The 26176-nt window shown below is 39.1% G+C and overlaps 3 protein-coding genes, 1 non-coding gene and 1 pseudogene across 8 annotated transcripts; 1 reads left to right on the top strand and 4 right to left on the bottom strand.

Annotated features, from left to right (window-relative positions):
• Window positions 1–24: 24 nt before the first annotated feature.
• Window positions 25–6431, bottom strand: LOC149026882 (pentatricopeptide repeat-containing protein At1g08070, chloroplastic pseudogene; annotated as a pseudogene). 4 transcript variants are annotated; one of them, XR_016173611.1, is made up of 3 exons: window positions 4404–6431; window positions 2840–4172; window positions 25–1309 (listed from the first exon to the last, which is right to left on the bottom strand). The product of XR_016173611.1 is annotated as a pentatricopeptide repeat-containing protein At1g08070, chloroplastic pseudogene, transcript variant X3 (transcript). The 4 variants fall into 4 exon arrangements; XR_016173610.1 differs by having other exon boundaries at window positions 25–3056; window positions 3996–4172; XR_016173612.1 differs by having other exon boundaries at window positions 3996–4172.
• Window positions 338–3843, bottom strand: LOC149026883 (polygalacturonase-1 non-catalytic subunit beta-like). Its single transcript, XM_089153825.1, has 4 exons — window positions 3784–3843; window positions 2961–3056; window positions 952–1309; window positions 338–885 (listed from the first exon to the last, which is right to left on the bottom strand). Exons 1-4 carry the CDS (start codon window positions 3841–3843, stop codon window positions 338–340), a joined length of 1062 nt encoding a protein of 353 aa, XP_089009951.1.
• A 75-nt stretch (window positions 6432–6506) lies between the features above and the next one.
• On the top strand, window positions 6507–6577 carry TRNAG-CCC (transfer RNA glycine (anticodon CCC)). Its single transcript has one exon. It is a non-coding gene; the product is annotated as a tRNA-Gly (tRNA).
• Window positions 6578–6900: 323 nt separating this feature from the next.
• Window positions 6901–14900, bottom strand: GDPD4 (PLC-like phosphodiesterases superfamily protein). Its single transcript, XM_089156934.1, has 8 exons — window positions 14564–14900; window positions 13176–13262; window positions 12699–12796; window positions 10899–10959; window positions 9094–9174; window positions 8808–8900; window positions 7920–8009; window positions 6901–7353 (listed from the first exon to the last, which is right to left on the bottom strand). The coding sequence occupies exons 1-8, from the start codon at window positions 14729–14731 to the stop codon at window positions 7060–7062; spliced, it is 972 nt and encodes a 323-aa protein (XP_089013060.1). The 5' UTR covers window positions 14732–14900; the 3' UTR covers window positions 6901–7059.
• Window positions 14901–16539: 1639 nt separating this feature from the next.
• Window positions 16540–18065, bottom strand: LOC149026879 (putative carboxylesterase 18). The gene has a single exon (XM_089146006.1). The coding sequence runs from the start codon at window positions 17876–17878 to the stop codon at window positions 16880–16882; it is 999 nt and encodes a 332-aa protein (XP_089002132.1). The 5' UTR covers window positions 17879–18065; the 3' UTR covers window positions 16540–16879.
• Between the last annotated feature and the right edge of the window lie 8111 nt (window positions 18066–26176).

Below are 26176 nucleotides of genomic sequence, written 5' to 3'. Positions count from 1 at the left end.
TAAAAAAATTTAAAAAATAAAAATAAAAATAAAAATAAAAAAATAAAAAATCTATAATTGCAGGAAAATTAAAGAGCAAAATTATAAGTTGGCTTTTAAGGACACAATAAGCAAGCTCTCTCTCCTTCAAATATGATAGCAGTAAAAATGTAAAAAATCTATAATTGCAGGAAAATTAAAGAGCAAAATTATAAGTAAGCTATTAAGGACACAATAAGCAAGCTATCAATCCTTCAAATATGATAGCAGTAAAATGTAACCCAATGATTTTGCCAAAAAAAAAAATGTAACCCAATGATGAAAAAAATGGAAGAGAATCATTATCTTCAAATGTTGCTTAACCACGAGTCTTTGTCCAGACTATTCCATTCTCAACAATCCAATGACAAATTTCAATAAGGCCTGGGCCAAAACCCAACAGCTTAAAAGCAGTATGATTTGGATTCCAGGTTGATGTATCATAGTGGCATGCCATTATTGCATGATTCACCATCTTCATAGCATGTATATCAACTGCATATACCTTTACTTTTGATAACACATGGCAATAATAGACTTGAAATGGAAATGGTTGACTATGGCAAATTGCTGGTGGTTCAGAGAAGTTTCCGTGGATGAGTCTCAATGCTCCAATTGTAACATTCTCATAAGATCCTTCAATGTTTTCAGTACTCCAAATGCGAACTTGGTGTCCCAAAGTCTTGACGACAAAATCCATGAGATCCTCAGCAGAAGTCACACAAGTTCGCTGTTCACCTTGGGTGGGACTCTTCTCACATATCTTGAGGGTGACTTGAATATATTCATCCATGTCTGATTCATCCACCACACCAAAAAGCTTCTTCAATTCTTTGATCCGAGCAAAGCAAAATGGGACTTTAGACGCTAGAGATCAAGGCAGGAATGATTTATACGAAGTTTGGTCCCTAAGATCAGGGACAGCTATTGAACCTCCCTCTTTCACCATTGACTTCCTAAAATATGGTAGTCCCCCCTGCCTAGCAACCAACAGAGGAATATCTGGGAGATCATCATATTTTACTTTGAAAGCATTCCACTTGGCTATTGGTGGCAGGTCTATGTTATCCATTCTCTTTTTCATCAGTGCATTTGAAGAACAAGCAACATTAGCCTGCTCACAAAACAAGCGCAAGTGGGAAGCCAATTCATTTTCCTCCATGAGTTTCATAAATGATGCCACCTGATGAAAGCTTAACGGAGAAGCCTTAGCCGCTAACCAATGTGGAGGGTGTGGAAGACTAACATGCTCTTTCCAGTATTGTAAGAAAGCATTTTCAGCTTGAGAACCCTACAATTTCATGAAAGAAAACATAATGATCATCAATTAATAAAAGGAATAACAAGAAACAAGAAATAATCACATCAAAATAAATGAACACTAGAAAGACAACAACTTTTTTACCCTAAAATATGCGACCATCAAAAGTCCAAGCAACAAAGTGGGGTGCATCATGGTAAAACTGAAGTAAAGAGAAGAATGAGTAGGGAATATCTTTGAGATGAAGAGTAGGATCCTATGTGTGGAGAGTGGGTGCTTAATTTATATGAAGGGAAAGCTTTGTAATTATTGCAGAAAAAGTAAAGTTTCCAGTAGATCAAAACCAGTGTCATTACCAAATTCATTAGAATGAATTTCCATTCGTCTCTCTACAAAAGATAAATGAAGGTGGCAAAATGGGGATGTGATTTAATATAGGGGTCTCGATGTGTTTTTGGCAACAAACTTTTACTAAAATAACTGTAGCCAATTCCAAAGTCCCAAGCTAATTTAATACAGTTAATTATAACCAACTACCCTTTAATCCTCAACACTTATAAATACCAAAATTACCCCTCAAATTTGTTGGTAACATGACCGAGATAGTGAAGTAAAAGCTTCAAGCAACTGATCTACAATCACATATATGATGAGCATATGAAAATAAAAAATACACAGGTTTTAACAAATAAAATGGCTAAGAAAAGTTTGTGTTCAACAAAAATGACACAAACCTCCTACTTGAGAAGCCTAGCAATCACTCATGTCCTCTAAAATTCCTAGTTTACCTGAATTTGGAATGTTAGATACCTGAACAAAAACATGCTAATCAATTGTTGATATCCAAAAGTATTATTTAGTTAAAAGAACTTTTTTCAAAGAACCTGAGCCACACGTTTTTGAGGTTAGAATAACCTTCCACATGGTTGGCTATAGGAATAATTCAAATTACTGCTCTGGTAACCAACTTTCAAACTTTCAAACTGGTGCCAAGACTATGGAAAGAAACTTGGAGGAGAGGAGAAACTCAACAATCTAATCATAAAAAGAATTGACATGAAGACATAGAAAAATTAAGACAGACTCTACAATGAAAAACTTCTAATGGATAAATTACAATATCAGTAACCAGCATATACCCTCCTGTAGAGCTCTATAATTAATCATATTTGAATGGCAAGCTTTAGAAGGTATACAAATGCAGATATTTAGGATTTAACTACATGTCAAAACTTAGACTCAGATGGAAGCATTGAGCCTCCCACCTATTGGTATTTCAGTTTTATTTTTCGGCTGTGTTTATCTATTTCAAAGGCAACATTTATGACATATAAGCAGGGAATGGGGATGTATATATTCACAATTCAACTTCATTCAATATACTACATTTTAGATATTTGTGCAAAAGATACCATTGAACCACTAAATCTTCACTTAAGTTTTAAATAAATGCATGAAGATAATGATTTTTTATTTTTCCATCTCATTTTCTATTTCAGCTTATACTTCAACTGAATACATGCCAACTCAAATGACTAAAATCAGCCTTGATATCCATACCACTATCTTCTCCCAACAAAATTTTGTCCCACTCCAAATAGCAATGCACCTCAGTCTGATATAGCTGCTTTGACATTTGAACCATCAAAAGATTCAAAACTCACTTATTTTGCCAACTCACCCATTTTGCCTTTCTAGAACTAGAAAATATAGACTTCACAAATAATGTGAACTGATCACGAGTTATTGGTCCAGAAATCATATTCCAGTACAAGTCCTGCTTAAGACAAAAAGAAATGCACGTCAATCTGATTAGGCAATCACCAGAAAAGAATGAGAAGCTGTATAACAAACACAACTGAACTCATTTAATATGGTGTATTAGTTATTAGTTACGAACCATCATCAAGATGTATGACAATATTAACATCAAGAACTATATGATCCTATACGTAATTGCAATGACAATAGACTATGAGAAGGGTTGATTAGGCATTTGCTGAATTAGATGGTATATCAAGGAATCAACAGATGGAATATATCAATCAACTCAATGAATTTCTATATGGACACACTTACTTGCCAAGACCACTGGTTGTAAGAGGACCTTTTCTTTGACCCTAGGCGATATTGGTTCCGACTGCTTTCTTAGATTGGATGGAGCAGCTCCATCTAAATTTAAGTCATAATACTGTTTTTAAAAAATAAAAAATAAAAAATCTTGTTGAAGTGGCTCCAACCATAATACTCCACTAGCTGCTCTCACTGAGGGAGATATCTCCCCAATTGAACTCCCATACCACCCTGCACCCCTTTTCTTAAAAAGAGATGGCTGAGTTCACTACTCCATACAGATTAGGCTATACAACAACAATATAAACATAGCCTGTCCAGTTGTTCTCCTGCATCTTCTCCTTTCTCCAACCACCCTTTTCCTTTTTTACGAAACACCCTTCATAAATATATTCTTCATTGTTTTGGCTATTTCTCTAAAAACAACAAACTGATGATAAGGCAGCCTCATCTCCCACATATCCCAGCAATCCCCAGTTCACCCTTCCCATGGTCACATACTTCCGAATTGTATGTGTCACAACAGTAAAGTTCATAAGCAATTACAAATAAAATAGTTAGGATATCCAGTTGATGACCTTGAGTTCCATGTGATGGATGAGAGACTACTATAGCAGGCAGTAGAAATCAGATTCAGACATACCAGTGAAGACAAAAGATGATTCGACTCCATTAATTTATCACAATTAAATGGGACTCTATGTGGATCATCTTCCTCCTATCAACTCCGTTCAATCCATACATTTTGCCATAATTTGTCCTTCCTCATCATTCCATGTAGTCAATTTAAGCCTGCCCCTCACTGTCTTAGCATTAGATCCTGAAAATGGACTCCTAATCAATATGCAGAGATTTTAAGCTAAGGTTCAATAGAATGCTTGATGAAAATGTGCAATATTTCATATGCAAGTGCAATCTTTTCACTTATCTTTTCTTTATTTTAAGAATATGAGATGTTTTGCTTGTGAAGAGCTAAAGGATTACCTAAGAAAATATCTTACTTTCTTTGATACAACATATTATGGAGAGGGGAGTGAGAAAAGAACCATGCCTTTAAATTGAGATATCATGATTCAAGAACTCTAGTTCATAACTAGCCAATTTCAACTGCATTCCCAACCCATCAGTGACACAATAGATTTCATCAGACTTTGGGTGTGATGTGTCTCCAACCAGAAACTTATGCATCCTGTTATCTACTTCTATCCAACTATATGCAGCTGTTTTCTGAACTCTGTTACCACTCATCATTTTCCTCACTTCTAATGCTTCTTGCCATCTCCCTGCATCAGCATACATGTTAGACAGTAAGATGTAGTTCGATGAGTTCTCTGGCTCTAAAACAAGTAGCTTCTCAACTGCCTGCTTTGCAAGCTCTATATTGGAAAACGTCCTAGAAGCACTCAGTAAGGTGCCCCAGATGACAATATTGGGCTCCATTTCCATTTGACATATAAATTCAAACGCCTCTTGTAACTTCCCCGACCTACAAAATAAATCCACAATACAAGCACAATGCTCAACCTTTGGTATAATATTGTAACCTGATCTCATACTATTAAAAAATTCAAGTCCCAGTTCGATAAGGCCTGCATGCGTGCAAGCAGTTAACAAGCTCACAAATGTTATATCATTTGGTTTCACATCAGTTTCTTTCATTTTGTTAAAAAGAGCAATGGCATCTTCAGCAAGCCCATTAACTGCTAGACCCCCAATAATGGAATTCCAAGAAACAATGTCTCTATGAGTCACTTGATCAAACACTTGACAAGCTTTTTTGATGTTCCCACATTTGGCATACATATCCACCAAAGCAGAGCACACATAGGCATTTAAGGTCAAGGTCTCACTTTCTATGTAGTTGCCTATGCGCTCTCCAGCTTCTACCGAGCCCAACTGAGCACAAGATGATAGAGCACTCACTAATGTTACATCATTTGGCTGGATGTTCTCACTTCTCATCAAATCAAAAAGCTTTAGAGCCTCATTTGATCTGCCATTTTGGGCGTATCCCGTGATCATTGCACTCCATGCAATGATATCCCTTTCAACCATCTGATCAAACTCTTGTCGGGCTTCATCAACAGCTCCACACTTCACATACATTTCCAATATTGCAGTTGATACTATCATATTCATACACAACTTGTTTTGATGAATTAGATTCTTAACTTTCAAACCCATCTCTATGTTTCCCAACTTGGCACAAATTGATAGAACAGTCACTAGCGTAGTTTCATTAGGCGGAAATTTCTCAGCTTGCATCATTTCGAAAATACTCAGCGCGTCGTGAAGAAACCCATTATGTGCGTAGCAAGAAATTATGGAATTCCATGAAACAACTGTTCTAACAGTCATCTCATCAAACAATTTTCGTGCAGCTAGAACCTCCCCCGATTTAGAGTAGCCAGATATCAAGCAATTGTAAGATACTGGATCCCTGACCAAAATTTCATCAAAAACCTGCTTGGCAGAGTGCAAATCAGCAATTTTCGCATACATATCTATCAAAGCAGTCTGAATAAAGAGATTTGAGACGAACCCACACTTCATCTCAAGAGAATGGATCTGTTTTCCTTCTTTGATCGCCAACAATGCAGCACAGGATCTGAGAACAGGCGGAAATACGTAACAACCGGCCAAGGTTGACTTACGGTGCATCAAAGAGAATGTCACCAAAGCTTCTTTGTTTAAGGATAGTTTTGAATAAGTGGAAATGATAGAAGCACAGAGATATTCATCCCGTTGAAGCATTCGATCGAATACAAGGCGAGCATAATCAACAATGGACAAGTCTAACAACTTCTTGACGAAGACTGGTGTGACACCTGGATACTTTCTAATAACGAGAGCATGTATTTGCTTCAGTTGGCTCTTATGCACAGAGGATCCAAGTATTGATATCAGATATTGCTCCATATAAAGGGGGAGAAAAGAGCTTTTGTGGATCCAGAAGTTTGCTGCATTACTCTGCATATGGTATGGAACATGGTCTGCTCAATCGCCAATGCACCCCAACTCGCAAATCAGCGGCCGACCTTCTACATTCCACAGTAAAGGTCGACTGTAATTTCCGTTGAACTATAAGAAGAGAATGCAACCCAGAAGTAACAAAACAATCTAAATAAATCTTACAGAGTAGCTTGTCAACGAAGCGCATCTGGTGTAGTGGTATCATAGTACCCTCCCACGGTACTGACCAGGGTTCGATTCCCTGGATGCGCATTTACTATATTATTTTTCCAATTCTCTCATCTTTCTTCCTACCTTTTTATTTCTTGCAAACAAATATTAATTAAATATTTTGGGTTTTTTAACAAAAAGAACAGAAAAAAATTTTCTGTTGCATGCTTTTCCAAACCAGATTATACTGAACGTGCTGCAGCTGATGATTCACATCAGATCTCACAGACTTTAAAGCTATATAAATAAGACCTCAATCCACTGCATGACTGAAACCTAATTGTATTAAGTGCTTCATATGAATCATAATTGAGTTTTTTTGTACTGAAACATACATGTAACCTAAAATGGAACATCAAAGAATTACGCAGCACTACAAAGAATCACCAAGAAAGATGAGTATAGAAGGCCCAATTCAACAATCCAAACGTGCAAAATTTTTGATTAATACAAATTGGTGGATCATAACAAGGATATATGCATTCACTGGGAAAGAAAAGAAAAAAAAAGGAAAGAAGGATTAATCATAGAAAAGAATATCCTTCGTCAAAACATTCTGTCCTAATTTCCCGCATAAGGTGTTGAAGAAGAGTAGGATTGCTGGTGACGATGGCATCTACACGTTCCAACAGCATTTTCCGCATGGAAACTTGATCATCAACAGTCCAAGCATAAACCTTCTTATTGTTCTCATGCAAAATCTTCACTAGTTTCTCATTAATCAACCCATGATAAACACCAACGACACCAGCACCTTTCACCCTCAGTAAGTTTGTTCTAACGCCGGTTGATGGATCCTTCATAACAATGTAACCAACCTGCACATGGCACCATGAAGGAGAAAGTGATGTTAGAATGAGACATGCTAAAATAATTTAGCATCTCCTTGGATAACAGCATCTCCTGTCCTAGCTTTCTTTCCAAACAATTCTTCATCACTGAAAAAGTATGATAGCAGTCGTTTTGTCATTACAGTATGCAAACCCCCACTAGAACAAACGCAACATGCTAAATCAGGATCTCTCTACAGACTGGTTTTGAAACAAGACTCAATCTAAACATACAGGCCGACATGAAGCCCAAGCCAGACAAGGGAATATCCTGTCTCAAAACACCATGGCCAACCCTCCACTAAACTGGGGACATCAGGATTGGGACTTGAACTACTGCTCCTTGAGAATTGCTGAAATAGCCAGTTACTTGAATGATTAACTTTTTCTTCCAACTTTCTGATTCATTTGCTCAATATTGAAAAATTCACACCCTAATCCGTTGCAAGTTCTACAAGTGTGCCCCTTATAATTGCAAATGATGAAAGCGTCATAAAAAGGAAAGACTAGTATTTTCTTCAAGGTAAAAAACAACAAGAAAAAAAGACCCTTACTGCAGCATCTGATGAGAGATCAATAACATCCCTCACTAAAATGTCACTTTTAGCCCAAATGATGCAGTTTCTACATTGTGTCTTTTCCACCTGCAAAGTTCATAAGCAAAGCCTCAGTGAGTACATTAAGAGAGAACGAGAGAGAGCCAGCATTGAAGAGTATGAAACTCAATCTTCACTTTTCAAGTTGAAATAGCCTCGGAAAAAGAAACTTTCAGTTCTAATCACACACACTAATGCACCTTGGGGGGAAAAAGGCCAGGCAGAAAAGGGGTTCAAGTTTCAATATTTGCGTAAGTTTTTCCAGGGCAGTACTAGAAGTATTACCCAGTTACAAAATACTAATAGAACTCATCTTTCACCCTACTAGGAAGAACCAGAATTAGTTTCTTGACAGAACCTATCCAAGTCATGTTTAGTCTCAGTGGAGGCCAATTAGCCAGGTTGCAAATGACTAGCAGTATATGAAAAAATTAGTCCAAACTAATTCCAGGGCTCTTCGTACACCAAGTGAATCAGAGCATTCTGAATTCCAATACAATCAGGAACATCTCAGTTAGTCAAATATCACCATCTATGAGCAGAACCAGCAAGGCACACCCGTAGAACCTCAAAAAGACCTCAACAAGGTTTTAATACCAAATAAACTTGAGTTTCCCAAGAGCAATGAGAAAATAACATATTTTGTCCTTCGTCATTGACGACACACCCCATAAAGGAGAAAGTACAACCATGCACTATAGCCACATCATAGAAGATGAAGAGATGGACCAAATTGTCTTCAGCATGAACTTCAGTTGAGACCATTATGATTATAAGTGCAACTTTTTCACTGTCATTTCCATTTATAACAAACAGTAGCAGGGGGGGTGGGGAGAGAAAGATTACCACAGAAATAATGTCCTTTGCAAGCCCTTGCTCAAATGATGGAGGCCCAACTTTTATGTCCAGTATCACCTGCCGAACTGACCTTGACACTGACTGAAAGAAGACAAAACAGCTGCCTTAATCAATTGAATTACTTTTTTGAGGAGGAAAAGAACTCAATACACATAATTCAAGCGAAGCAGATGTTCAAAGAAACATCATGCAAATGTATCATATTCATAAAAGTATCACTATTGAGAAAGGGAGGCTTATAAAGAGGCAAACCAACAACAAATTTAAGATATACCGTCAAAGCATCTTCTATCATAGGAATATCTTGATCGTCCAACTGCTGTACGAACTGATGCCTCCCACGCAGTTTTTTTATCTAAAAAAAGAGTTGGTGATAATCAAAAGAATGTAGAGTTTTGAACAGATGCTGAATTTTGACACCTGCAAAGCTGCTGCTTATAAACAAATGAAGCTATTTGGGGTTTGCAACAAATCATGTTCCACCATCATGCCATAGGATCTGCTTATTTCATTTACTTGACAGTAGCACTAAACTATGTTGCTAACATATAAATGTTAGAAATGCATTCCCAAAGCATAAACTAAGTGAGACAGATGCATAGCCGTCAAGCAAGCCATGGCCTGTGGTGGACACCTGGGCACCTAAGCAACACGGCTTCCCCTAGGTGCCCAAGCAATGCAATATATGTAATAACGTAATGAGAAAGAAAATGCTACCTAGCCTCTAGGGCCTGCATATGCATGGTGGCCAATGAAAGCATGCATAGAGGCATCATGGGGTGTTAGAATACTGCCTTTCTGGGGGTGGTTTGGGTTTGGCCATTTTACACCCCCATGAGTCTAGGCACAGGGGGCTACTGGCCCAGTTAGAGTTCACTTTTTGTAATCTAATATACCAACGACAACTTTATGGAATACAGTTTCCTATAGAGCCAATGTGAGGCTATTTTCCCCGAACACACCAATGGCAATGCAGAGAGCAGTATCTTCTGGAGAGAAAACATACAAACCAATATGCAAGGTAATATTACACTAATATGGTGGTATGTAATTATACCTTGTATGAACATAGAACATATATCAATGCTGTCTGAAATAATTATATTAGTGAAGATGAAAAGGAGAAAACCAACTATGATAAACAAAGAAAAGGATTTAAAAAACCATTTTCTCAAAAAACAAAGCAACAAATTCAGTCATGAAGCCATCAAGTATTGCCATTTTCTCCTGTTTCCAGCCCATCCTTTGCTTTTTAACCAGTTCAAAAGTGAATATTCAAAGCTTTACACGACCATTACAACAACTCTTTCATGCTAAAACTTGATGTCTTAGCAGGGGACCATGGATCCTACTAAGATTGGGTCCCATGTGATCTATAGCTTGCAAAACACACAGTGGGCCATGCAGGAAACCAGAAGACAAAAAAGAATCAAACTAACAACAGAGATTAATTAGAAACAGAAACATCCAGAAAATCAACAGTTAAAAGGGAATGAGAAAATATAATACTAAAAAGAACTCCATGACATCTATCAATCAAGGATCTCAAGGAGAAACCCATTCTCATGTAAGACAAAACCCAGGAAACCCTTTACTTTCTGATAAAACATTACTAGAAATTTTTCTTCCTTCCTTTAACTTTTTTTTTTCTCTCTCGCTCTGTGGGGGGGAGGGGTGTTTTGAGTGGTTGGGGTTGGGGGGCCTTTAGGGGTAAACAGGATATGATGAGGCAATGAAGGTTGCTAGCAGCCATAACCATATCTACTCTTTGAAATAAAGTAATTTCCAAACCCAACAAGAGAATCAGTTCATTTGATGACCTTATTCAACCAGAATATTTTGTACAGATTGGATTTCTTGAAGAACAGTTCAAGCTGAAAGATTCTATAATCACATTCAAAAGACATGAAATCCAACTCATGGATTAATATTCGACAATCATACCCAGATACCTACTTATAGATTATGGGAAAGCACTGTGCTGATATAAACAATACAGTTTTCTTTGTCATCAGCCAGTATTTAATCTTAACATAGTTTACATTAGTTAGATTTTCATGTTATATAAGAATTACTCACCTCTTTCATGCTCAAGTGCCCAACTTTTGCAGTTTTATTACCAGATATCCGCTGCAAATCCCTGCCTGTGTCATCTAAGTTAGTGGACTAGTGGCTTAAAGAAATAATTCTATAAATATTATGACTATAAAAAAGAAACAATAATCCTGAGACATAACATAATGCTGGTATTATACTATTTCACATCTGTTTGACTGAAAAGAATCAGAATACCATGCCAGAACCCTCCACTGTTTAGTCACATGAAAAATGTAAATCTCCAACTTCTAAGTAAACCTCGATCCCCTAAACCCGGCCCTCAACCCCACCACCCAAAAGAAATTTGGAATAAGAAAAAAATAAAAAAAGAAGAAAAAGTAGATAGCTCCAGTTGTAATATAAACCAGTAACTTAACTCTCCCATCCCCAAGTGCAAAGCTATCGAGCTTACCCATCTTGCCTTTGCTAATGACCTAATGATCTTTCTCCGAAGCCTCGCGTTCCTTCATCTCCTCATTCTTTCCTTCCTCTCTATCCCTCTCTCTCTCTTCAAGTCTCTCTCTGGCCTCCGAGTCAACCGACATAAATCTCTCATCTTCTTGTCAAGTTTCTCTAACTCTACCAAAGCCTCTCTTCTAAAACTTATGGGCTTTTCACTCGGTACCCTTTCTGTCTCTTACCTGGGCCTTCCCCTCATCCCTAGTAGACTCACCAACCATTATTGCTCCCCCTTGCTTGATCTAATCAGGAAAAAGCTCCAAGTTCGGAAAAGCAAACTCCTTTGCTTTGCCGGTAGGACTGTCCTATGGAAATCAGTCCTCTAATCCTCCCATCTCTACTAGTGTGGCATTTTCAGCCACACTTTGTGCCATAGAAGACCTCTTTTGTGCTTTCCTCTAGAAAGCCTTCCAAAATCCGAGGGTCTTGGTTTTTGAAGCATTTCTGATTATAATTTTGCCAATCCATTAAAGCGCCTCTCGAAGATCTCCAAGCACAATTCGATCTTGAATCAATTAATTCTACTTTTACTTTTTGAAATTGGACTCCATTTGAGCTAATCTCAACTCCCTCAAACCCTTCTTAGGTTTGGAGAAAGCTTCTCATTCTGAGGCCCCATGCTCTTTACACTATCTTCACCTAGATGCTGACGGCTCCTCCACCTTCTTTTTTGGGTAGACCCCTCGCATCCTGTAGGCATCTTATACAACCTACTAGGACCCCACCAGGTCTACGCCTCCCACATTCCAAAACTTGCCCAGCTCTCAAACTTAATCTCAAATAGCTCCTAGGCACCCCCCCCCCACACACACACACTCTCTCACTATGTTTGGTCTATTATTTCCCCTGCATTCCCTCCCTTGTGATCCCACCATGTAGACTCTTTCACACTGAAAAGCAAGCTAAATGACTCAAATTTTTTTAAAGAAGGCCTAGAATGGGCTTCTATAAAGAATTTTTTTTTAAATCGGGTAGGGCCACGGCCTCCTGGGCCCAAGGGAGCTCTGCCCATGCTCCCCCCTTTTCCCCTAGTACATTCCCCCCTCCCCTTCTTCTAGGTTCGTGGTAATGAATTTTTTATTCATCCAAAAAAATGTGATCATTCTCAACAATCTAGAAAGACAAAGAGTAGCTAAGACTTTCGACTTTCCAATAAAGCAAAGGCACAAAGGCATCTAAGAGAAGTAGGATTCTACTAAGAATAAATGATAGCATGCAGATGTCAGACTTTTTTTTGGGGGTGGGGGGGTTTAATAGTCAAACTTAGTCATATATAGACTATACATGGAAACTCGTGCATAGGAAAAAGCTCTGAAACAGTACCTGTCATGGAGAGCAAACAATGCTCCATCTGAAGTGCGGGAAACATCGATTTCAATGCAATCTACTTGAGAAAGAAGAGCAATACGATATGCAGACATCTGCAAGCAAAAATGAATAAAAAAATATATAAAATAAATTTGATGGTTTGAGAACCATGAAGATGGTCCTCCATGTATAACTAATAACAAATATTAAAATGAATAAGGAAAATTAAGGAATCAATATTAAATTTCAAAGGGAACTGTTTTATGCATAGAAACACTGCCTTTCTAAGCAGCAAATGAGCAGTGGCAAATTAACAAAAAGGTTATTTTCATGTCACTAAATTTTTTTGGCAAGTCATTATCTTTCCAAATAAGGAATAGGGAAGTTGACCAAAACACAGCACAGACCATGGGAAAACAAACAAATTAGCTATACAATAATCAGCGCCATTATTGAATTATGATAGGCATAAGGACACCTCAACATACATACAGTGTTGGGAAAGGCCTTGGTTGAATCACCCCCATGAGCGCAGACAATTGGAGGATTATTTAGCCAACCACACTTCCTCAGTTGCATCTGCAGAAAATGCATCAACAAATAAAGATCAAGAATCCACTTTCAATTATTCCACCTCAGCACATAAACAATAAATTCCAAATATTAGAAGAAAAAAAAAAAAGTTGAAATTCAGCTTATCAACAAAAGAGAGCATTAAACAGTGTAAATCACTGATGTTCAACAGCATTCCAATGAAAAATGTACTGCATAGAAAACTGAACTATATACCCTCTAATATAATGTTGGATAGCCATAGAAAGTGTGATTAATTTTTTATGTACATTAGAGAGTTCAACTCAGGAAGGTAAAAAAAGATGACTGGGGGATTTGGGTTGTGCCAAATATAATTAAAAATCAATTCCATCACTCAAGTACCTGAAGAAAAGGACATAAGAGGATATAAATGATTTAAGTTCTCCACCTTTAGACTTAAAATGAGCTCCTCTATCTTACAAAAAAAATCTCTTCATAATGCCAAACTAACAAGAACTAGGTCATGAAAGTTAAAAATGCCTCTGACTAATGGCTGACATATTGGAACTGATTCATATCAAGTATAAGCATAGCATTCATTTCTGTTTAACACTAACAACATGCCAATGGGATCCAATTGGCAGTAACTGGTTGTTTTAGCTATTCAAAGGAACTTCAGTACCTGGGTTTGGGACCGGTCTTCCAACCTATTCATCAGCCAGTGCCCTAGCAACCACTATCGGGTAGTTTCCTTCACTAAAGGATCAAATCCAGGGGGAAAGAATCTATTACTTGCATAGGCTCTATCTGCTTGCAAGGCAAGAGAAGGGATATAAGGCTAAATTGATTTTAAACCAGGTAAGGAAAATTTATCCTACGATTAGATACTTTAGATGGAATCTTTGCTTTTCCTCTAAAAACGAACGATTTTAACTGCAACATGTACTAAATTTAATAATCAAATCTAAAATGTGTTGGAGTAATTAATGAAATCCTATTAAGTAACTATTATAAAAACCTTATTCTAGTTTTGATTTGAATTCAACTCCATTCCCTTCGATTTATTTTCGGTAAGTGATCCATAAAGTAGGACAACATGAAATCTCATTTTAACTCAATGAGAAGAGTCAATGATTCTTATCGCAATTTTGATAGCAACACAGGGTATCGCAAGCCAAAGCATAACCAAATCCAGCCAGTTGCAAACATCGGAGTAACCACGAATAAACCCCCAGAATATTAGTAGAAGGAAATTAGCAAAAGAAGACGACCATAGGAGACTTAGACCGCGACAATTAGAATGAATAAATGAAGATTTCTTTCCAAAAATGGAAGAAAATATAAACCTGTTGAAATCGTTTGAGCCTGAAATGGAAGAAAATTGGAGGAACTATAGCCAAGAATGCAAGAATCAAAAGCAAACGGAAGAATCTTCGGTTAATAGTTCTGGAGAACTGATTCCAGCCAAAACCTTGCCGTTGTGGTTGTCTCCTAACTGGTTTCAGATTCCGCATTTTCAGGAGACCTAGAAAGAGAATAGAATTCTCCCCTCGTGGAGAATCAGAAAGAGGAACTCAAGAGGGCTGAAGCCAAAGTTAGCTGGTAAACCAGAGCATCCTCAATTCCTCAGAGTCGACGCAGACGCTCTTAATGGTTATGGACTTTTTCCCTTTGACCGCTTCTACTTTTTCACGCAGAACTTTGAAGAAGCATATTGGCTGGCTCTACAACATTTTCAGAGAGGTTCTCAATGGGCCGAGATGGGCTGGGCCGATCTAAATCCTAGCCCAACCCAACCTTACGGATCGTAGTCTAAACCCAAACTCTGGAGATCTACGGATCAATATCGGGTCCATTTCCTTCTAAATGTGTGACGTGTGTCTCAACATCACATCAAATTGTTGAAATCCACATAAATAAATTTCAACAATTTGATGTGATGTTAAGACACATGTCACACATTTACAAAGAAATAGATGTCCATTTCTTGGACTTTGATAAATTTTTGGAGATCTACTCACGGAGAGTTCTCTCTTCGAGGAGGAGGAAATCCGGTGCAAGGAAGAGCAAAGATCTTGAAGTTCGGCTATTGAGGTATTGTATTTGGCAAAGTGAGATGGGTCAACGCTTACCCATTCCACTTGGGTCCGTCAAATTAAAAGGATGAGTTTAGAATAGGTGAAGAAGCTCTATGCCTCTATTTTCAATAACTTTTAGTTTTTTTTTGCCAAAACAAAAAAACAGCGATTATATTGAATGAAAGAGTTGAGGTCAAATGACTTATACAACAAGACTCTTAGTAAAGAACAAGGCCAACAAGCCTTAGACTATCCCCACAAGTGATCATCAATCAATTTGAAGAAAATGGGAGAATCAATTTGCCCACAATACAATTCACGTCTAAATTTGACAATGTCTTCTTAATTGGTCATATTCATACATCATATTATAAAGAAATCAAATGTAAAATGTAATTTTCATTTAATTTTTCATAAAAAATACTTTATATTAACTTACTCCACACTTAGGTAACATTGATTACATCTGAACCCCGTTTTATTTCTCTTTTATGTCAGCAAAATTTCTTCTTTATATTGTTAAATTTTCGGCAAACTTTCACCATTTCACCAAGTTCACTAGGCTCGCGAACAGCGAATGTTTTTTACTACGATTCTCACTTTGCTACCGGATGAGACAACGTGACTCGTGAGTTCCAATGTAACTATAATTGTTGCAGTCAAAAGACATTTTACCATTGAAAGTTAGTTCAAAATTGATGGTACAACATTTTGCTGAAATTCGGGCGAAATTCTGCAATTTCGCCCGATTCGTAAAACATTGAACTTTTTTTCCGACCAAAACCGAAACCAACAAAAAATCTCCAAAATTTTGGCAATTTCAACGATTTTTTTAACGCCAGAATCTAGAGATAGTCGTTGACACCAAAATATGCTTCCTAGATATTTTGCTGAAACTACTTTTTCTCTTCTCCTACAACAGTCGGATTTTCAGTCATGACGTCATTGCTAACTCCAAAACACAAAACAAGAAATAAAAATAAAAATAAAGAATTCTATGCACCGAAGATAAGTAAAAGGAGAAAAGAAAAAGAGGAACGCCACGGACTTCAAAGTACAGTTTTCATATTCTCCTTTGTCATTGTCAACAAGGGTAAACCCCACACCGAGTTGATGCATCTTATGCCAGGATTCCCTTCTTCAAATCTTCATCTATTCAATCTCGAAACTTCAATGCTTCACCCTGGTAAAGATTGTTTAGTCAAACTTGAAAAGATAAGAAATTGATGGATCGTTTATGAGCAAATATTTAATGGCTTAGAAAATGAGAAACAAGACAACTGCATTGTTCGTGCAAATATTTAATGCTAGGAAAATGAAACATAACACTACGTCCATGGAAAATGAAACATAACACAAGTCCATTTTGTTCACACAAATATTTAATGGCTTTTTGTGCGTTTGGAGCCGAGCAAGCATATCCCTAATAATCATATCATCTTACAAGAAACCCATTTAAGGCTTCTCGCCTTCTCCAGTTCTCCGTTCCTTTAGTAAGATTACATAATAACCCCTCAGTCTTATTTAATCTATATCACAAAATGGTTAGGAGTAGGGCGAAAATAAGAGGTTATACTTATACAGTTAAGCAACATTGGCATGATCGCAAACTTGGTGGATAAAATTCCTGGCCTCCGTCATAAACGCAGAAGCTTCGGGCAATTCCGGAAAAATATAAAAAGCATGGATCGCGTTTGGATACTCCACCATTTTGACTTCTTTCCCAGACTTCTTGAGCCACTGGTAGAAATTCCTCTGCCTGTCCTGCAACGGATCAAACCCTCCGACCACCACCATCGTCGCCGGATATTTCACTTTACTTATATCAATTGCCCTGGGCCCACTCACATTCACTGCTTCATGGTCTCTGTTCTCCCCTTCCGGCAAGAACACCTTCCACATCCAATCCGTCCTCGCCACCGATATCAGCGGCGCGTTCGCCAAACGAATCTCCGATTCAGTCCTCTCTTCGCCGCCAAAGAACGGCTGTATCGAGATCTGACCGATCACTTTCACTCTCTCGAGATCAGTCTTTCCAGCTCTGACAGCCACCTGGTGAGCAAGGTTGCCGCCGGCACTGTCGCCGGCGAGGAAGCACCTGGACAAATCTGCGTTTGCCGGAAAGTCAAAAACGTCGAAATTTGTCTCGTCTAGGAACTTAACAGTGTCAAAGCCGTCGTCGTACTGTGACGGAAATCGATGTTCTGGTGTGAGACGGTAAGTGACGGAGACAATGACGGCGGGGAATTCGACGGCAAACCGGCGACAGACTCTGTCGTAGCCTCTGGAATCGGCGGTGAGGAGAGAGAATCCTCCGCCGTGGAAGAAGATGATGACGGGGAGTGAATCGGAGTCAGTTTCGGTTGGGGTGAAGAGGCGAAACCAGAGGTTTCGAGTTGCGTCGACGGTAACGTCGGAGGTTTTGACACCTTTTACAGGTTTGTTGTTTGCAGGGGCTTTGAGTTCAAAGAAGTTCAGCAAACGACGGTTTAAAGTGCCGTCAGGACGACGAACTGTGTCTGTAACTGCAGAGAGAACGGTGAGAGCGATCTTCGTCTTCCATGGCAGCAGTGGTGACGCCATTACCGTGCTTGTTCACAATCTCTCCTTCCCAACAAAGAGAAGAGACTCTGTGTGTGTCTGTGTCGGTGTGTGATTACTCATTATATTGAGGGGTTGGTTTTCATATTTCATTTACGGCTCTTCTCCCATTTTACGGTTCCACGCCATTGACACGGTGGGGTTCTTCTTCAAGGAAGAGTTGGCGGTTGGCATTAGTGCTGGTTGGTAAGAGTTTTTATGGGACTTAAATGCACAGTACCGTCGAGTCAGCATCAGATCACAATTTTGGACGAAATTTTGTTTACGACGACCATTGAAATGATCGATATTTAATCTTGATTGAGAATTTGAATCTGACAGTCTAAAATTTCGACTTAACGACCGTGCACAACCAAGTATCAACCAAAGTTAGTTTTGACAAGATGGTCGAGACGTGTGGGGAAGTTTAGATCCATCCTCATCGTTTTTATGATTGTGGATTATTAGACAATATTGAGTGAAATCTCTGTTATCTCAATATGAGAATAACACATGTGTATTTATAGTATGACAGAATAATACATGATACGGTATCTAAGAGAAAATACACAATACAATACTTTTATACAATACTTGTATCTCTAACACCCTCCCGCAAAGTCAAGGGTCCTGAGCGCGACTTTGGACCGAGAGTTGAAACGAGTAGATGAGGCCCTTTGGTGAGAATATCCTAACGGTCCGGTAGAATATAGCGACCCGAAGATCACCTTTGGCCACTTTATCCGTCAAATGAAAATCAATTTCAATATGCTTGGTTCGGCATGAACGGTTCACGACGGTGTGCCCCAATATTGTCACACCATAAGCCGGAGGGAGCGGTGCCTAACTCGGAAGAGAGTTGGATCCGGTGCTCGGAGTAGCAAGAGCACCGATACTCACTCTCGGACTAGAGCGGGCTGGTTTTGGGCTGCAAGATACTAGATTATCCCCAAATAAGATATCCGCTTTGGGATTTTCGATCATCGGGGCACCCACCATCGGCATCGGCGCTAGTGAACAAGAGGATGATGGAGTGATATGAAGACCATAGAATGGTACCTTTCAAATAGCGAAGTAGACGTTTTAAGCCACCCAATGATCATCGTCGGGAAGCAAGAACGACAAAGCTTGTTAACGGAGTGCAATCTCTGCCGTGTCGGGTGACATATTGCAAAGCACCAACAAGACTCCTAAATAGAGTCGGATCGGACAAGGGCATTCGGTGGAGAGGTGATGAGAGACATAATAGGAGTAGATATGGGCTTGGATCGGACATACGACGTTGAAGAAGTTCACAAATATATCGTCTGAGAGTAGTAGACCATTAGAGAATGGTATAAGCTCAATACCCAAGAAGAATCGAGCAGGACCCAAATCCTTGAGCGCAAACTCTTCCCGGTTTGACCAAAAGCTCTTCAATAGCTTTAGAAGATGGACCGGTTATCAAAATATCATCAACATAAACCAATATGTAAAGAGGTCCATGGGGCCCATGATAATAGAATAAGGAAGAGTCATCGTAGAACCATGAACCCAAGAGTCGAAGAAAAGAACTAAGCCGTTGAAACCATGCTCTAGGGGCTTGCTTGCCCATAAAGAGAACGTTGAAGCTTGCAAACATGAGAAGGATAGCTAGAGTCAATATAACCGGGGTTGCTGCATATAAACATCCTCTCGTTAAATGCCCATGCAAGAACGCATTATTAACATCGAGTTGGCGGATTGGCCAAGTAGAGGAGACGGCCATGGCAAGCAAAATCGAATTGTAGTTGGTTTGACGGGGGCTAAAAGTCTCATCATAATCAAGCCCGTACTCTTGGGTGTATCCTTTAGCCACTAATCGCGCTTTATAGCGTTCAATGGTGCCATCGGACTTCCGTTTTATACGGTATAACCATTTACATCCAATAATACGTCTACCCGGTGGAGAGGAGTAAGAGTCCATGTGTGATTCGACACTAAAGCATGAAACTCATTATCCATGGCATTGCGCCACTCCGCATGCTTAGATGCTTGTGTGTAACAAGTGGGTTCACAAGTGGTTGAGCGGAGGCAACCAAAGCATAGGAAGAGGATGTCGAGTGGAATAAAACTCCGTGGAACTCGAAGTTTCGGGTCCCGTCTTGAGCCGAGTTAACATAGAATGGGTCGAATAGTATTAGATCCATCTACTATAGAATTGGTAGTGGAGGGTGGAGGAACTAGCAAACCATCTGGTTCTAAAATGGAAGAGGGTGCAACATCCAAAAACTCGGTACTAGAACAGATTGGCAAATTGTTAGAGGCCCAGCAGCAACTATGAAGGCCCAACAACAATATTAGAAGGCCCAACAACAAAGGTAGAAGGCTCAACAGCAATTTTAGAGGCCCGACAACAATATTAGAAGGCCCAACATCAATTTTAGAAGACCCAACAGCAATATTAGAGGCCCAACAGCAACAGTAGAAGGCCCAACATCAATTTGAGAAGACCCAGCAGCAATATTAGGGCCCAACAGCAACGTAGAAGGCCCATCATTAACAATAGAGGCCCAACAGCAATACCAGTAAGCAATTCATTAGGAATTCTACTACCAACAGGGAGTACATGACCCATTATTAAAAGAATTACACTCCAAGTCCGGAAGACTTATCATACAGTCCAAGAGTAGTACAATTATTATTACAAAACTCATTATTATTAACAAATGGTTCGGATGGAGTAAGGTCTTGGATAGTAGCGAAACTCTTGGAACACCATTCGGAGGCGAGCATTTGTAGAAACATCATGTGCGCAAAACAAAGAGAATACCATTGGCGATTCAACAACGTTGAATGAGAATCGGCGACATACATGGGGCCCAAAGAGATCTTGAAGCTCCTGTGAAGTTGAAGAAGAAGCCAAGAAACTAGGCAACCTTGTGCTTATAAGGAAAATGACTCATCAAAAATCACATGGCGAGATACAATAGTCTTCCCGGATGGTTAAAACATCTCGATCCATGATGTTTAGGGCTGTACCAATAAAGGTGCAAGGAGCTGATCTAAAATCCATTTTATGAGAATTAAAGGACGAAGAAGAGGGTAACAACAACAACCAAACACCCGCAAAAATGATAATCAGGCCATGTTGATAAAGCCTATGAAATGGAGAGTCAAACCGAATAGCAGAGGGCCGATTCATTATATAAACGAGTGTAGAAAGCATCGACCAAAATTTTAAAGGAAGCCCGACTCACCAAGAGAGCAAGACCCATCTCCACAATTTGTCTATGTCGCCTTTCAACTTTCCCATTTTGCTCGAAGTATAAGGACAAGAGGCCGTGGACAATACCGTGTGTCCAAAAGTTTAGAAAAACTATGAAACTCACCACCCCTCGATGAAAAGATTTAATTGTAGTTGAAAATTGATTCTCCACGAGAGACTTAAAATGTTGAAAAACCTTCACGGCATCGGACTTATGAGAGATAGTATATAGCCATGTATATCTAGAAAAATCATCAACAAAAGAGATATAGTATCTCGTGACCCTCAACGAAGCCTCATGTGATGGACCCCATAAGTCGAATAGATGATTTGCAAAGGAGCAGAGTGTGAGCAAACAGCAGTAAAGGCAACTTATGTGACTTGGCAAGTTGACAAGAGGAGCAAACATTAACACTACGAGGACCAACACATGGTAAATGAAAAGTACTAAGAATTCTTGAGACGTTGGATATGCGATGACCAAGCCTAAGATGCCATAAATCGAGGTCACCTTAACGCAGATAAGGCAATACCTTTATGTATAACATGCTTCACAGGAGGTAGAGAATAAACACCATTGTCAAGATGACCTTTCAGCAGAATATGGCCCGAGGACGGATCCTTGATATAAAGCGTCATGAAATTCAAAAAGAACATCATTATCGACAAAACTTGCTTACGGACAACAAGTTATTTGAAGCGAAGGCACATGTAAAACATCAGTCATCTTGAACAAATTCTTATCATAAAGAAAAGAAGATGACCAATATGGCGTATAGGCAAACCTGATCCATCCCCAATCATACGAGTCAACACCTAATACTCACGGTGAATGAATATTTTGTATTGAGAGTGGTGATGAGAAGCCCCGAGTCGGAACCCATCGGGCGCGCATGTTGACGGGTGATGAGCGCAGATGAGCCATATTAACTTGAGGAGACTCGAGCATACCTCTGAAAACAATAACGAGGTGTGTGGCCGTCCGATCACAAATATGACAATAAAATGTACGATCACCTCTACCAGACTTCGTTAGCATAACGACCACCATAACCTCTATGTGCACCTCTAGCTGCATATCTACCACCAACAAAGGAACCCCTAGAGAGCAATTGATCGAGAGATGAGATGCCTCTTGAGTTACTCCGGGTGCACATACGAGCGTTTAAGACTCGGATCCAAGAGAATTGAGAACTTGAGCGAAGATTTGTGACATCATGAAGAGCATTGTTAATCCTTATTTCTTCACATAGAAGGAGTCCCCGAAGATCGTGAGCTGAGCGAGACTCTCTGGTAGTCGAGGTGACAACGATTGATATTCGATCCGAGTCCTCCCAAAATGAACAAAACTTGCTCGGTCGTCGGGTTGAGAAGCTAGAGAAGAGCATCGTATTTGCTTGATGCGAAGAGATAAGATATGGAGTCGAGCCCTTCCTCAAATTATGAGCTGCATTCGAGTTGCATCACCCGAGCTTGAGAGAGGATGCAAATGTGAGGAGAGAGCATTCAGCGAAGAGGGTAGAATGCCAACCACTTGAGAATGCCGTTCGGTGGAGCTAAGATCCAACTAAGAACCAACTGATCATGTCGCTGCCAAGTGAAGTGCGGTTAGGGGAGGAACTCGAGAATCAAGATAAGAGAAGGACAAGGGCTCGTGCCATCAACAAAGCTTATCAAACCGGGAACGAAGCGGTGGCATGAATTGAGAGCGCCGGACTAAATAATTGTTGGAATTGAGTTTACCGACAAAAAATGATGAGCATTTGACACAGAGAAAAAGGAAGATTCAATGGATGAAAACATAGCAGAGGGTGGAGCAGAGGTGGAAGAATCAGAGGTCATTTCACCAAAAATATCAAGAAATCACAAGAAAGAAGCCAAGAAGATCAGCCAAAGAATCTGCAAACACGATGGAGAAAGCACTTCAAGAAAGGCCCAAACAATTGAAGAAAAATACTGCAAACCAAGATCGCACAACCAGCAGAGTTGGTTCGACAAGACAACAAAGAGAAATCAAGTTCACACAACCGGATCTCACAACCAAAGAAAGTTTAGTCTTCAGAGACACAAGAAGAATCGCACAACACATCAAGATCGCACAACCATATTAAACACATCAAACACAAGCTAATCGCACAACCAAAGACACGATCGCACAACCGTGAATCTTAGAACCAGCAGAATCGCACAACCAGCAGAGTTTAGTCTTCAAAGCAAACATAGCAAACACAAGAAGAATCGTAGATCTCAAGGAACGCGAAACGCAGAGTCGCACGCAGATCTTCACAAAGAGTACAAACACAAAAACGCAAGAAGTTGGTGAAGATCGAAACATAGAACAACAGAACAAACAGATCAAACACAGATCCGAAACACAAAGTTCAGATCGACAACAGAGACACGGATCTAATCCGAAACCCGAAAAAGAACAAGAAAGATCGAAAGAAGCTTTGAAGCGAGACGAGCGGACGGGGATCGAATGAGCGTCGATACCATATTAGACAATATTGAGTGAAATCTCTGTTATCTCAATATGAGAATAACACATGTGTATTTATAGTATGACAGAATAATACATGATACGGTATCTAAGAGAAAATACACAATACAATACTTTTATACAATACTTGTATCTCTAACATGGATCACATGATTCACGTGACATGAAAAAAATCTGAATGGCATTTTCTATGATGACCATTATTAGTGCATTTGAATTAATTTTTGAAAATGTGGTGGCTAAACCGTCGTGAAGTGCTTGATTGAATGGTCTTAAAATTTTTATCATTAAATTTGGTAGAAAGATGAACACTAAATTCAGAATTCGGATCTTCTCCAAGTCGAGAGTGCTCCCCCATGGCTTCCTGACCACAAACATCAGTGGGTCCCACTGGTGAAAATTTTTTTTTTATTTTTTCCAAAAGGTATTTTTCACCGTGGGCCCCACTGTGTGTGTGGTCAGGAAGCGTGGGGGGAGCACTTTGTGCTCCCGGGGCGGGGGGGTTCCCCGGCGCGGGGTCGCTGATCCGGACTCCTAAATTCACATGAAAACATTGTAGCCCACAAAGGCAATGGTGAAACGTTAAATTATAAGAGCTTATTCGGCCGGGAGTCAATAAGAAAGGAAAGTATAGTTGCATTTTCCAAAGATAATGCATGATTTTAGGGGAAAGAAAGAGAAAAAGTTATATACCTTTGAATAAAGTTAACTTCTATTACGAAATTACCAATACATTCTCGTATGAAATTAAAATAGACAAATGTATTAAATACCCTTGTTTCTTATATTATATCTGACCTTTAAGTGGGTATAGGTATTTCTCCTGCACCGACTCTCCACATGGATCACCAACCACCAATTAAAAAAAAACATCCTTCACCCCTCGGTAAATCCCTTTGATATTTATCACCAGCACCCATGAACATATAAATCACCCCACCACACCACCGGTGCAAACCCCAAAGTCACACAACATCTCATCTTTTGTAGCTTTCAGTCCTTTTATCATTCATCAGTTTCATTGTTTACATTGGAAAGTAATTTAGGTAGTTCATAATAGAATATTAGATAGGCGAAAACAATTATCACAAAATTTGTAATTTGTTAATTATTTTCAAAAATGGAATCCTTATTTCTTTGTTAGATTCGTTAACCAACATAAGTGGAAGGCAATTTGGAGATTATCTTTGCCACATAAGATATCCCATTTCCTATGGCTATTAAGTAAGGATCGGTTACTTACAAACTCACGAAAGAAAAGGAAGCTCGGATGTGCGTGTAATCTTTGTCCAGAGGAGATAGAAGATGGGATTCATGTGTTTCGTGACTCAAATTGGCGGGGTATTTGGTACCAAGTGGTAGCTCGTGAACCAAGCGTGGTTTTTGGTTGTGTCGGCATGAATGGCTGTGGGAATTTGGTTGGACATGCATCGAAATGGTCTCCGGGCGGAAATTTGGTGTTTGTTATTTCTTATGGGGTTGGAGGAATAAAGATATTCATGATGAATCTTATATCGGACCTGGAAATGGGTTTGCTATCATACAAGATTATTATGCGGTGGTAAAAAAAGCTTGGGAGTCAAGTAGAATAGCTGCTCTCCACCCGTTGATGGGAAAGAGGAAACGGGGTTGGATGTGTCCTCGTGGATGGTTCAAGTGCAATCGATGCGTCGGTGAGCACTCGGGATAATATTACCCGGTTAGGGGCTATTATTCGTGATCGGGATGGCAAATTTCGAGCTGGTTTTGCAAAGAAAGAGAGGATGTGGAGGTTAGGCCGTTGCTAGCGATTAAAGAAGGACTAAGATTTGCTCTTGACATGGGAGCATGGCCGGTTCAAATGGAGACGGATTCTCAAAAGGCAGTTATTATGCTTGAATCTCAAGCAATGGATCTAGGGAAATATCAACCCTTAATATTTTCTATTCGGCAACTAGTGGCTTCAAAGGGCCATGTGAGATTTTCCTATGTAGGAAGAGCAGATAATGGAGCAGCAGATTGGGCCTCAAAAATGAGGATTGCAACAGGCGTTACTTTGGTTAATTTCCAAGACCCGCCCCAAGATTTGGAGGCAATTTTAAAGTCAGATGTTCTGACTGAGTCGTTGTAATGTTTTTTCCTTTTTGGGTCCCTGTGATCCCACTTTCATACCAAAAAAAAAAACCAACATAAGTGGATTGGTGACTTTTTTAGATTAATATTGAAAAATAGAAAACTAGACACGTTTTATGGATTAAAAATAAGATAAAATATTATAACTTTTTTTACAAAAAAAAAAAAAAAAAAGTTGTTGGATCTTTGGAAACTATAGGAAGCTAAAGCTACATATTTTCTACTATCTCTTTTTTGTATCAATTCTCATTCTCTATTATTATCTATTTAAAAGAAATAAGTTTAAGAATTCATTATTGGTCAAGAATGAAAAACAATTTGGTGAATTTTGTTATAAAAAAATATATAAAATGAAAAATAAGTTTGGCGTCAAAATAAAAAATTATTAGAAAATGATAGTGAGCAAGTGAGAAAAGAGGCAAAAAAAATTTATTTTTTATTTTTGTGAAATATGTAGTGACTA

The sequence above is a fragment of the Hakea prostrata genome, chromosome 1 (genome assembly GCF_041222555.1).
Source record: "Hakea prostrata isolate BN-2017 chromosome 1, UWA_Hpros_2, whole genome shotgun sequence".
NCBI lineage: Eukaryota > Viridiplantae > Streptophyta > Magnoliopsida > Proteales > Proteaceae > Hakea > Hakea prostrata.
This window is presented reverse-complemented; position numbering and strand designations above follow the sequence as displayed.